General features: G+C 42.2%; 1 protein-coding gene across 1 annotated transcript; it reads right to left on the bottom strand.

The window, feature by feature from the left end:
• Positions 1-7,703: 7,703 nt before the first annotated feature.
• On the bottom strand, positions 7,704-13,214 carry CREG1 (cellular repressor of E1A stimulated genes 1). The gene is made up of 3 exons (XM_024116685.3): positions 12,797-13,214; positions 9,227-9,346; positions 7,704-7,912 (listed from the first exon to the last, which is right to left on the bottom strand). Exons 1-3 carry the CDS (start codon positions 13,139-13,141, stop codon positions 7,724-7,726), a joined length of 654 nt encoding a protein of 217 aa, XP_023972453.1. The 5' UTR covers positions 13,142-13,214; the 3' UTR covers positions 7,704-7,723.
• Between the last annotated feature and the right edge of the window lie 620 nt (positions 13,215-13,834).

Genomic DNA, 13,834 nt, shown 5'->3' with positions numbered 1-13,834 from the left:
GAAAAGACTCTGACAAGTACAGGTTTCTGGTAACTGACTATACTGCTGAACTGAATGAATAAGCATTTTCAGAACTCTAATGGAAAACTGATGAATTCATAAAAGTGCTAACAAAAGATCAAGATAAAAAAAATTAATTACATGGGACTGAGTGAACTGATGAGGATGATTATAATTTTTGTGACTTTTTGTTTGAATAAAAAAAAAAAATCCCACAAGGACTCAGAGGCAAAAAATATACAAATCAATTTTCACTGTAAAGTAAAGGAGCTGTTACAGTGGAGGATTACTGGACTGAATGTCAATATTATGACATAGTATGAGTGTGTTTTGTGTTTGGTAATTACAATAATTGTTGCTTTTGTTGCGGTCATCTATTTACAGTGCTTGGTGTCAGTTTATTTATCTCTTATAAAAATAAAATACGGTGTGTGTTTGTGTGAAAAAAAAAAGATGAGAAACTGAGGCTCGAAGTCACAGAGCAATTAATTCATAAAGTTAGGATTGTAGCTTATTGATCTCTGACTCCAAAGCTCAGGCACTTTTGACTAAGCCATACTAGGTCTACATTCCATTCTCAAAATATCTTCCATTTATGTAGATCGTGTAACACCACATACAGGCGACTGTGTGTATACACATTACATCAGTGTTCTTCTTTCCTTAAGCATGGCTTTCTCTCTCATCAAATTCTGATGAGGAGGCATCCTTTGGAAGATGTGGTCTATAATGGCTAGACTGCAGCTTGCAGCTGAAGCCAAGTGAGGTGTCAGCTGTGTGTTGGCAGAGCTTATGCCCCACACAACATACACCAGTTTGTGCTGCCCTAGAGATAATAACTGTAGGCAGACTACAGAAATAAGTAGCTATCTTCCTCTCATTATGTGTTGTGGGTGGATAAACCGTAAAGAATATTTCCTTCATTTGAAAGTTGTAAATGCAACAGATGGGGAAATTTCTGTTACTAGAATATTAGAAACCTTACGTATCTCTATTTTGTTTGTAAATACAATCTTGTTCTGAATCACAGTGATTCTGCAAGTCTGGGTGTGGTGGACATTACTAGGGCTCCTCAGTATCCATGTCCTCCCCATTTCCAGACACACAGAGACCATACTTCCCAGGCCCCGCTTGCATTAGGAAGGGCCACGGTACTCATCTGGCCAATGAACTGTAAGCAGAAGCAGTGCATGTGTGGCTTCTAGAACAAAGTAACTTAGTTCCAGATGGGTAACCTTTCAGAACTTTTTTCTTGCAACAGCCATTGTGGAAGCATGTGTTAACATGGAGGTGCCACAGGGTCCACAGAGACCAGACTGCAGAGCCAACCAACACACAGAGGATAATTGTCCTGGAGAATTGCCCAAATCCACGGCAGAATTTGCATAAATAAAAATAAACTTTAGACTTTTGTTTTCTTAAGCCACTGAAATTTAAATGTCATCTCTTAACAACGTAAGAGACATAACTTGGACCCTCCTGACTAACGCTGTGGGTGAGGTCATTTCACTCATACCATAAAATAGCATACACATCCTTCTGTCCCAATCCAAAGTAATATATGCATTTTAATCTCATACTCAACGTCTTCTACAAACTGGCCCAAACCTACCTTCTGAAATTACCTTCTACCATCCTCCAAATGAAACTAAACACCATTCTTTGACCCCATCTCACAATTCCTTGCTCTTTTTTAAAATCTGTGTTGTTCCCTTGCCTAGCATACTGTCTCTTCCTTTCACACATATCAAATTGCTATCTTTAAAAGGCCCAACTCATATGCTAACTCTTCCAATGAAACCTTCCCTAATCCCACTATTCTGAAGTAATTTCTCCTTCCTTCAGATTTTCATATTTCTTGCTGCTCCTTCTAACTGTATATTTTGTATTATGCTTATTTTACACATAACATTATATTAGTTTCAGGTGCACAGCATAAAGATTTGAAATATGTATGTATAGTAAAATGATTACCCCAGGCTACTTAATTTCTATCACTGCACGTAGCTACATTTTTCTTCTTGTGATGAGAACTTTTAAGATCTACTCTCCTAGCAACTTTCAAACATACAACACAGTATTATATTAACTATAGTCACCATTCTGTACATTATATCCTCATGACTTATTTTATAACTGGAAGTTTGTACATTTTGACCCCCTTCACCCATTTCACCCACCCCCGCCCACCTCCCACCTCTGGCAACCACCAATCTGTTCTCTGTATCTATGAGTTCAGGGTTTGGGTTATTTTTTAATTTTTTATTTCTATTTTTAGATTCCACAAATAAGTGAGATCATACAGGACTTGTCTTTCTTCGTCTGATTTTTTTCACTTAACGTAATGCCCTCAAGGTCCAGCCATGTTGTAGCAAATGGCAAGATTCCCTTCTTTTTCATGACTGAGTAATATTCATACATATGTCAAATCCTTTGCCTGTATTTTAATTGAATTAATTATATTTTTATTGTTGAATTATATACTGTAAGGTTTTAATGTGTCTTGCCAGAACTTTTTTCTATTACTAGAGTATGTTATTTTTACTATATGTTTTTAAATGGCATTTATGACACACACAATTTTGTAACTTGCTTTTTAAATTTAATATATTGTGATAATCTTTACATGTCTATGTCTAATTACATCACTTCCAATGACTGCTTTGTGGTTCATTATATGAATGTTCCATAATATAAAATCTAATGCTTTTTTTTTAACATCTTTATTGGAGTATAAAATCTAATACTTTAAATTAAAGTCCATGGGACTTTCCTGGTGGTCCAGTGGCTAAGATTCTGCACTCCCAATGCAGGGGGCCCGGATTCTATCCCTAGTCAGGGAACTAGATCCCACATGCTGCAACTAAGAGTTAGCATGCCACAACTAAAGATCCCACATGCCACAACTAAAGTTCCCACATGCCACAACGAAGATCGCGCACATAGCAACAAAGATCCCACATGCCACAACTAAGACGTGGAGCAGCCAAATAAATAAATAAATAAATATTAAAAAAAAAAGTTTAAGGCTTCCTTGGTGGCACAGTGGTTAAGAATCAGCCTGCCAATGCAGGGGACGGGTTTGAGCCCTGGTCTGGAAAGATTCCACATGCCGCAAAGCAACAAAGCCCGTGTGCCACAACTACTGAGCCTGTGCTCTAGAGCCTGCAAGCCACAACTACTGAGACCACGAGCCACAACTACTGAGCCCATGCGCCACAACTACTGAAGCCTACATGCCTAGAGTCTGTGCTCTGCAACAAGAGAAGCCACTGCAATGAGAAGCCCACGCACTGCAACAAAGAGTAGCCACGTTCACCACAACTACAGAAAGCCCGCACAGCAACAGACCCAGCACAGCCAAAAAAAAAAAAAAGATTTAGATTTAAATACAGGATTTATTTAAAAGGAAAAGAAAAAAATGCCACACTGCATCTATATTTTTGAACACTTATACAATCACTTCTTTTTTTAATTGAGGTATAATTGACATATAACATATTAGTTTCAGGCGTACAACATAATGATTCCATGTTTGTATACATTGAGAAATGATCATCAGGAGTCTAGTTAACATCCATCACCACACAGAGTTACAAAATTTTTTTTCTTGGGATGAGAACTTTTAGGATCTATTTACTCAGTAACTGTCAAATCTGCAGTATGGTATGATAAACTATAGTCACCATGCTGTATATTATATTCCCATGACTTGTTTATTTTATAACAGGAAGTTTGTACCTTTTGACCCCCTTAACCTGTTTCTCCCACCCCACCCCACCCCGCCTCTGGCAGCCACCAATCTGTTCTCTGTACCTATGAGTTTGCTTTGCTTTGGTTTTTTGTTTGTTTGCTTATTTGTTGTTTAGAGTCCACATATAATACAGTATTTTTCTCTGTCTGACTTTTTTCACTTAGCATAATGCCTTCAAAGTACATCCATTTTGTTACAAATGACAAGATTTCCTTCTTTTATATGGCTGAATAATATTCCTATATCTATATAGAGAGATATAGCAATCACATTTTCTTTTTCTATCCATCCATCAATGGACACAGGTTGTTTCCCTGTCTTGCCTATTGTGAATGATGCTGCAATGAACATGGGTACATACATCTTTTCAAATTAGGGTTTTCATTTTTTTCAGATAAATATCCAGAAATGTAATTGCTGGAAACATATGTTAGGTCTGTTTTTAAGTTTTTGAGGAACCTCCATGCTGTTTTCCATGGTGGCTGCACCAATTTGCATTCCCATTAACAGTGCATAGGGGTTCCCTGTTCTCCACATCCTCACCAATACTTGTTATTTCTTGTCTTTTTGATAATAGCCATTCTAACACATGTGAGGTGATATCTCATTAAGGTTTTGACTTGCATTTTCCTGATGATCGGTGATGCTGAGCATCTTTTCATGTACCTGGCCATGTATGTCTTCTTGGAGAAATGTCTAATCGGATCCTCTGCCCATTTATAATTGGATTGTTTGTTTTATTTGCTATTGAGTTGTATGAATTCTTTATATATTTTGGATATTAACCCCTTATCAAATATATGATTTGCAAATAAAAAAAATTTAAATAAATAAAAAATTTTAAAAAAAGAATCATCTGAGTTGGCTAAAATGCAGATTCCTGAGTTCGCTAAAATGCAGATTCCTGAGTTCTGGTTTAGGGTCAGGCCTAGCTAGGAATCTTCATCTCGGCCATCATTCCTCCTCTCCAAGTATGGTGCTGACACACTTAGCAAATGCTGCCGGGATGAAACATTCATCAGCAGCTGTGGCTGCTGTGATAATCTCATTCAGAAATATCTGAAGATTTAAAAGACAAAAACAGTCGAGAACAGAAGGGGTCCTTAACATAAGGGCAAAAGAGCAGCAATCAGCCAGCATCCAGCCGGGGACGTGACCTTGACCCATTTTCCTGTTGCGGCCCCGACCACTGCCATCAGGGAATCCAGCTCCAGGTAAGGGAGAGCGGGCAGGTTTGTAATCTGTGAACTCTCGTTACCTCTGTCTTTGCCAGGGGACCCGGGGGCAGCCCAGAGACCTGCTGCTCATACTTAACAGTGAGAGGAAGCAATTGCTGATACTTATGAGAACTGCTTACTCAAGCATGAGCCCAAATACTTTGGGTAAACATCCACCTTCCATTCAATATGAGTCCAGCAAGGCAAGGACTACTGTATACTCTCTTGGGCTATTGAACAGTTCTGATGGCAAACCTGGTGGGTGGGATGGTGGGGCACCCACTCCTGGACTCTGAAATGGAGTCAGAGGCACCTGCTCGGGAAGGTCACCTTCAAGTCACTGCCCATTCCTAGGATTCTGGAGTCCTGTCTCAGGAGGGGTCACACCCTGGGCTCATCTTCTGTCCTCCTCTCAGAAGGACAGGAGTGCTCCCTTTTATCTCTGAGCTGCAGAAAAGGCCCACTCGTCTGTGTTAATTAAGCGGGAACCTCAAATTTATCTATTTTACTCACTTATTCAGCGTGGAGACTTATGGGAAAACCCAGTTTTATTTTGTTATTAAAGCAAGCATTGCCCTCGGGCATATTATTTATACAAAAATAACTGTACTTCAGAGATTGTTATGTCCTGTAAAAGCGAACGTCAATCTCAAAGAGCAGGCCTGTTATCTTACTGGCCATCCTCCTTGATAATTTGTTGCCCTGCCATAATGTTGTAATTGCTACCTCTGTCTTCCTATAAAGTAAGATGGCTTTTCGTGTCCAGGAGACAATCACTGGCCCAGGCCTCTTCTCCTGCATGCACGGCAGTGGAATAAACACCATGACTGTTTAGATTCTTTATTCAAACAAGGAAGTCGAGAATCTTTGTCTCAAAGGATCAGCCTGACAAGTAGCCAGTATTTATTAAACACCTGCTCTGTGCCATGTACTGTCCTAGGTCCAGTTTGGAATTAAAAACCAAAACTAAAACCTGAGCTTTGCTGTGAAGAGACTTACAATCATGGTGGAAAGTCAATAGTTCACCACAGAACTGTTGTACAATAGAATAAGACAGAATAAATGAATGCTGAGAATTTAAACCCAAACCTGAACTGCAACCTACAGGTCTAGCTTAGCATGTCACCCTAATCTCCACAAACAGCAGTCAGTCTGTTACAAGTAGAAAGTGTTTAAATTACACTGGAATTGAAGCCTGGCCAGCTGCCAGTAAGGTAACCAGAGGGGCAGCAAAACATCTTGGTTAGAAGCAAGTTGAGGGTGGTGGAGCTAGAATGCTGGGGTTTGCATCCCAGCACCATTGCTTACTGGCTGTAAAGCTTTAGGCCAGTTTCTTTTTTTTCTGTGCATCAGCTCTCTATCTCATAAATGAAGAAAAATACTACCTAACTCATAGGACTGCAGTGAGAGTTCAGTGAGTTCAGACATGTAAAGCTGCCAGTACAGCACCAGCCAGCAATGCTCAACAAACGCTACTGCTACTGTTATTGTCATCACCATCCGCTAGACCTTGAGGCTGCCAGACATGCCAGAGTGACCTGTGTCGCCTGGGAAAAATACCAGTCCCTTGTATGCCTTCATTTGTTTTTGGGGGGGTGGTTGTTTTGTTTGTTTGGTTGGTTGGTTTTGGTCATGCCTCGCAGCTTGCAGTTCCCCAACTGGGGATCAAACCCAGGCCCCCTGAAGAAAGTGCGAAGTCCTAACCTCTGGAACACCAGGGAAGTCCCTGTATTCCTTCATTTGAACCCTGACCTAATTTCAAAGAATCTGATCAGACCCTTCTTTCCTGTCCCTTTCCCATCTTCAGGTTATGTTCTTCTCGTTCATTCTCTCCCATGACTCCTTCCCTCTAAGTATCCGCTTCCTGGCGGGATACACCACACACCTCCACAGGTACTCGGGATTGAGGGGACAGGGGTCACGTGCTCGGACTCGATGTGGATCCTTCATGGTCTGGAAGCACCCAGGTCTGATTCTCATGAGAAAATGCCATCATGGGTCAGAACTGGGCTCCACCCAGGGCCCCAGAAGCATAGCCTTAAAATGGGGTCTCAGGAATTCCCTGGCAGTCCAGTGGTTAGGACTCCACGCTTTCAACACCACAGCCCAGGTTCAATCCCTGGTCAGGGAACTAAGATCCTTCAAGCCGTGGGGTGCAGACAAAAAAAAGAAAAAAAAATAGAATCTCCACCTGGTGTCCTAGTTTGTAGATAGAGTTCAGGGGATTTGTGATGGGAAAAAACTGGGATGGAAAAAAGTTTTCATTTTCATTAAGCTCTAACTGAAATGTATCATTCTCTTCAATGATGAATGTAGGCAATAAACCACAGTGGTGACAGTGTATCTGTGACGGCCAGCAACAGAAATATAGAAATCGCAGATACTCTCACATCATGGTAGAGTTGCTGAAGATGTCTTAATATATTCAGTTCTCACTACTCTGAAAGTGCAGAAAAGTTATGGACGCACTACTAGACCTTATTATTTAACGTATTCATTAAAAAGCCAACATATTACTACATCACACATTTTATAAAATATTTTTATAAAGGTATTTCAATATAGTTGATTTCTTTTGTAATCCTGTGTACTTTATGCATTTTAAAAATATTATTCCTAGGGGAGTTGTAGGCCTTACTAGCTTGCCAAAGGGATCCATGGTACATGAAATGGTTAAGACTCCCTTGCTTTAGAAGGTTGAGGACCACTGAAAAGGGCTGTAATATTAGAAAGATGAAAGACATGTAAATACTTACTGAAATGTGGCATTATAATATTCTTCAGGCGTCACTATTTTTGGTCCACCAAAGTAGTCCAGGACCCAGATATTGGTTATATTCAACTTAGCGAAGAACCAATTATGGCTGGATGGCCAGGTTTTCATCTCAGGGTGTCGAATGAATAATGAATTCTTTGCAACATCCATTTCTGCTTCACTCACCTAAAAGACATATGTAAAATAAACCTACTCATAACAGTGACATTTTGTTTTCTTGGCTGTTAAGAATGTGTGATTCTAGCATTCCACAAATCCTAAAGAGTTTATTTAGTTATAAATCCTGATATTTTTAATTTTTATTTTTAAAATTAACTATTGATCTATAATTGACATATAACATTGTATTAATTTTAGGTGTACAACATAATGTTTCATATGTGCATACATTGCAAAATAATCACAAGTTCAGTTAACATCCATCACCACACATAGCCACAATTTTTTTCTCATCTTTTTTTTTCTTTTTTTTTTTTTCCCTTGTGCTGAGAACTTTAAAAATCTATTATAAATTCTGATCTTAAGGAATCAAGAGGAAGTAAAGGAAGTTTGAAGAAATGCAGAGAACAATGGAGATCTCAAATGTTGGTGATAACACATACTATAATAAAGTGGGAAACCATCATGAGTACCAATTTTCACTGCTAAATAGCAATTTTGAGCTATCAGAGTAATTGGTACAAAGTGCTATAATAAAATGCTACTGGTGGTTATGCTATGTAACATTAGCACTTTTATCCCATTACATGTACATGTTAAACACGTAGATGAGTGTACACAAAGGATAAAAGTCTTTAGAAGAAGCACAATGGAACTCAAGAGTATCTGCTGCCCCTCTTTCTCTTGCCAGTGAAGGACACTCAACTCTAGAGATGCATCCACATAGAATTTTGAGACCACAGATAAAACTTATCTGAGGTATTCATGATTGACAAGGTCAAGAAGCTGGTCTGCTGCCTGGCGATCAGATCAGTTCCCATGACACCTTGCCCTTTGCCCTTCCCACGATTTTATTTAACCTCTTCCCTCTAGCACTCACCCCAAACTGTCTAAATTCATTTCTAGTATTTAATAATGGATACTCCCCTTTTAACCTACTAAATCCACTCTCTGCTCTAGGCCACTGTTAAAATATGGAGACAAGGAACCCAAACATGGGAAATATTGTACAATGTACAACATGGTCAGGAGTATAAACTTTGGCTGAGCAGATGTTCCTCATATACGCACTTAATAGCTGTTATATCTGTTCGGCTTCAAAAAATAGTTCATTTTCCTCATAAATATCTTATTGAACACCTATGTGAAAGCAACTGATTAAAACTGTTAGCTTTCATGAAATTACATACTAGAACATATTCTAATTCTGTATCTCAACCACAAATCAATTTTATTTTATTCTAAGACATCTCTTCCTTCCTTGTTAATAACTGATGCTCTTCTAAAACAAGTATCTGTTCTTGTAGGGTAACTATTTACCTTGATAACAGTTCCTGATAGTATTATGTGAGCACAGAGGGGACTTTGGGGATCAAATCCATATTTCCTGCAGAAACTAGTCTCTGCCAAAGACATGGTCAGCGTAGCATATGGATTCTCCTGTAGAGAGAAAATGAAGACCTCTCATGTGAAATACTGTCTCTGGAGAGGTAATAAATTTCACAAGTTGCATACCGTCCCCAGAGCTTGACCGTTCTTCCATGAAACAATGAATTGGAAAATACCACCTTCCACTTGGGAAAATTACTACTTGGATAGAGACTGATCTTTACCCTCTCTCCAAAAAAGGTGTGTTGGAGGTTGTTTCATATTTAAAATTAATTGACTTGGTAAGAATCATTTTAATGCTTTTTTCTCTTAAACTCTTAATTTGTCCCATATTCACCAGAGGAATTATAATTACAGTACCACCCAAATACAAGGCTGATCTCTAGTCTTCACTGAAAGAACTAAAGGATTAGACTAATGTGAAACTAGTGCATAAAAATACCACAGTGGCTCAACTAGCTAATTGTACAATTTAAGCAAGAAAGTAGCTGAATCATGCTTCTTGGTTATCTTATGCTAGCAGAAACTGTCATGTGATTTCAAAACTGGAGAAGCTGCTCATTCCTATTCTAGCAATAAGAGAATTCTTAGATTAAAAATGTGATGCAAGCAAAATTCCTAACTCTTTCTTATTCAGAAATCAGCTTCATAAAAGGCACTGTTGACAGATTACAGTAAAATTCACATGCTGTATTTAGTGTTTTAAACCCCAAGTGTCTTGTGTGGGGAATTGTGCCATCTCACAGTGACCCATCAAAACAGTGAGTCATGAAGAGATCTCTTTGGAATCATTAGGCCAAATATTTGCTGTCGACAAACTATTAGGTAAGGCACTATAGGAGACCAAAAATAGGGGAGGGGGAGACTCAGATAAGGTCTTTCCCTTCTCTGTAAGTTTATAATCTGGTTGAAAAGTCAGACATAAATAAAATTTTTAAAATGCAACACAAAGACAAAGAAGAGGTCAAAAAGCAGCACATAACTAATTGCCAAGTGAATGGTACAGTTAAGTGTATTTGAAGTTCAGAGTGAGAAGATGTCAGCACAGCCTGGAGTGATATAGAAACCCTAGAAAGCCTTATAAGATAGGCAAATCAGCACAGAAGTGGGAAGACGTATTAAAGGTAAAGGGAATGGTAACTGCAAAAACACAGAACTGGGAAAGTGTAAGACACGACTGTGAGTAGTGAAAACCCAATTTGCTTGAAAGAAAGGCTTTCTGAGGGAAGGGGTTTGGAAACAAGGTGGGGGGAGGTCGGGGGCTGGGGGTAGTAAGGGTGGTTCACCTCCAAGCTAAGGAGTCAAGATTGTATTTTATAGGCTGGCATCTGTCAGTGCTTTCCAAGAACCACTTGCCTGGACAGCTTGTTGAAATGCTGATTTCTGGGCTCCATTCCCAGCCCAGGTATCCGCATTTTTAACAAACACCCAGGTGAATCCTATGCAGCTCTAGGCAGCCAGATGTTGTTAAAGGTTTCTGGGCAGACGGCAATGCTGGGTGGTATTTTGTTCATGTAAATCTGGTGGGTAGGGTACACAAGAGCAGACAGGAAGAAGACAGAGGTCAGAAGGAGGAGGAAAAGTAGAAAGCAGCAACCAGCTTTGACTGGTTAATTGACGGCATCAGAGTCAGACTAATTCTGATGTGGCCATGCCTTTTCACTGCAATCACGGACCTGAAATCCTGGGTGCCTCACCACTGTCTTTTTCTAGAGATGTCAAAGACCTGAGCTCAAGTTCCACCTGACAGCCATAGCTGACTAGTCACAAGTGAGTCTCTGAGTTTGAGTTTCCACATTTCCTAAAATGAGGAAGATAATATCAGCAAAAGTTTAAATATATTCATGTATAGCAGTGGTTCTCACTGCCCTCCCCCAATATTAGAAGCATCAGGGAGGGATTTGGGGTGTTTTGTTGTTTTTTTTAATAAAATGTGTTTTTAGTAAAATGTCTTGGAATTGCCTTTTTAAAAGTCTTCCCAGGGCTTCCCTGGTGGCGCAGTGGTTGAGAGTCCGCCTGCCGATACAGGGGACGTGGGTTCATGCCCCGGTCCGGGAGGATCCCACATGCCGCGGAGCGGCTGGGCCCGTGAGCCATGGCCGCTGAGCCTGCGCGTCCGGAGCCTGTGCTCCGCAACTGGAGAGGCCACAACAGTGAGAGGCCCGCGTACAGCAAAAAAAAAAAAAAAAAAAAAAGTCTTCCCAGGTGACTGTATTTGCAGCCAAGTTTGAACAGCACTGATGGAGTGGAATGAGCTTGCTCTGAGCTAATGTCTAAGGGAGTGGAGCGGAGCGGGCTGGGAATAAGAAAATGGTGAATGGGGGTGTATGTGTCTTGGCTACGGAGGCAGCTACTTCCGGTTCTGCTCAAAGAATGCAGGCCCCCAGTGCCACAGAGCTTCCAGTTTTTCAAGAAGTTAGAAATTTAGACTTTTAGTTGCAATCCCCATGTTTGAATGTTGATAATTAATTCAGATTTATTAAAAACAAAACTCTGCGTGGGCCAAAGAAAACCAGTCTGTGGGCCTGATCAACTCATGGGACACCACTCTATGACCTGTGTTTTGAAGGCAGATGGATCTGGGGTGAAATTCAAATGTGGCCAAAGGCTTTGGGCAAGTTACATAACCTATCTAAGCCTCAAGTTCTTCATCTGCAGAATGAGGATGGTAATAGCCCCCTCAGAGGGTTATTAAAAGAGACAATGAGTGGAAGATGAATGGAAAGGTCAGCCTGGCACACGGTGAGTGCTTCAGCAAATATCAGGTTTCTTTCATCTTATCTCTATCAACAGTGTTAACCTCAAACCTGGGATCTTTTGTCAAAAGAACCTTCCCCAAATCAGGCTCCACTCCTGGACTCAGTATGGCTCTATTCTCCCAAGCTGTGACACCGCACTTGACACAGCAGGGGTCCACCAGAGAGGTGTAAACCTGGCCTTGCCCCAAATAGTGGGCAAAGGGTAAGGGCATGGCCCTCCAAAAGGGGTGATCCCTAACGGGGAAGCTCATGTGCACACGAGGCCTAAAGACTGCAATAATCATTCACGAAGTTGTCTGTTTGCTTCATGCTGCTGAAGGGAAAAAATCCTTAGTTCAAAAGAAGCGGTAACAAAGAGAAATCCCGAAGCCACTTATACAAAGTGCTAAACTACCCAACAGCCTCTACACCCAGTAAAACGTTTAATAATTAGAGCCCAGTTAATGAGACACCGTGCCCCAAGACGACTCAGGCTGAGAAGTCCTCCAAGTGCTGGTAAAGAATTCGCCCCAAGTGCGTGGCGCGGTGGCGAGGGCGTGTGTGAAATTCCTGGTATTTAGTTGCCCAACAACTGGAAAGCTGCAATGTCAGCCCGGCCAGAGCAGGAGAGAAGAGGCAGGGGTTTGGGCTAGGTTCAAATTCTTATCTCTACGAGGTTGGCTCTCCTTCGCAGGCAGAATTCAAGCTATAGTCGAAAGGCTCACGCTCCGGCCCGCGGAGCCACACGGCCCCGCCCGCTCACCTTCAGGTTGCCCACCGACTGCTGCATCGGGCTCAGGTAGAAGTAGGGCACGCCGCTGCCCTTGGCCGGGGGCCCGTCGCTGACCGATAAGACGTCGGCGAAGGGCCGGCCGCGCACCCCCTCCTGAGTGGAGATGGTGGCCAGCGCGCCCCAGTCGCAGACGTTCGTCACGAAGCGAGCCACCAGCGCCGCGTTCTCGCGGGGCGGCAGCAGCTCGGCGGCGCCCCAGTCCCCGTGGCCCCGGCCACCCCGACCCCGCGCCGGCGCCACCAGCAGGGCCACCAGCGCGGGCGCCAGCAGGAAGGCGAGCACTGCACGCGCGGACCCGCGGGCACACCCGGCCATGGCGGTGACCCCTTCGAGAATCCGGAGCCCTGCGATCTAGGAGGCCCAAGGGTAGCCCAGCGCTACCGGCCTCGCCCAGCGCTACCGGTCCCTCCCACCGCGGGCAATCCGGCCCCGCCCCTCCGAAGAGGACCAATCGGAGTACGGGAGTGGTGGGCGGGGGGCGTGTCCCTAGGCCGGCTCCTCAGCCTGCCGGGACCCGACTGTTGATCCACCTTCCTACCGCTCCCCCCCGCCGCTGTCAGGATTGGGAAATCGTCCTAAATGGGATTTGTTTTGTTTGACGGATGGAAAAACGGAGGCTTAGAGAAATTAAGCAGTTGCCTAAGTATACAACTAGGAAAGAACCAGTCTCTTCACCCGTACGCCTTCCTTTAATACCTTTGGATATGACTACCTGGCATCTGAGAGGAAATGCTGCGTTTTCCACGTATGCTCCTCCTTTCCGTTTACTTTAATATCCGCACCAAAGAGCAGGAAGGGTCCCAGTGGGACAGATAGAAGCCCCCAAATTTAACACCTTATAAACTACTCCTGGCCCAGGAGTCTCTCAGACAGAGACACTCAGGGATTATCAGGATTCCATGCACGAATGAGTATAATTGCTTTACAATGTTGTATTAGTTTCTGCTGTATAACAAAGTGAATCAGCTACACATATACATATGTCCCCATATCCCCTCCCTCTTGCGT

This window comes from Physeter macrocephalus, chromosome 4 (assembly GCF_002837175.3).
Source record: "Physeter macrocephalus isolate SW-GA chromosome 4, ASM283717v5, whole genome shotgun sequence".
NCBI lineage: Eukaryota > Metazoa > Chordata > Mammalia > Artiodactyla > Physeteridae > Physeter > Physeter macrocephalus.
This window is presented reverse-complemented; position numbering and strand designations above follow the sequence as displayed.

Excerpts from the sequence above, each read along its gene's own strand:
- CREG1 (XM_024116685.3), bottom strand. The coding sequence starts at position 13,141 with ATGGCCGGGTGTGCCCGCGGGTCCGCGCGTGCAGTGCTCGCCTTCCTG. Across the intron at positions 9,347-12,796 it reads AGTCGGTGGGCAACCTGAAG|GAGAATCCATATGCTACGCT; the intron begins GTGAGCGGGCGG and ends TTCTCTCTACAG. Across the intron at positions 7,913-9,226 it reads TATCAGGAACTGTTATCAAG|GTGAGTGAAGCAGAAATGGA; the intron begins GTAAATAGTTAC and ends TATGTCTTTTAG.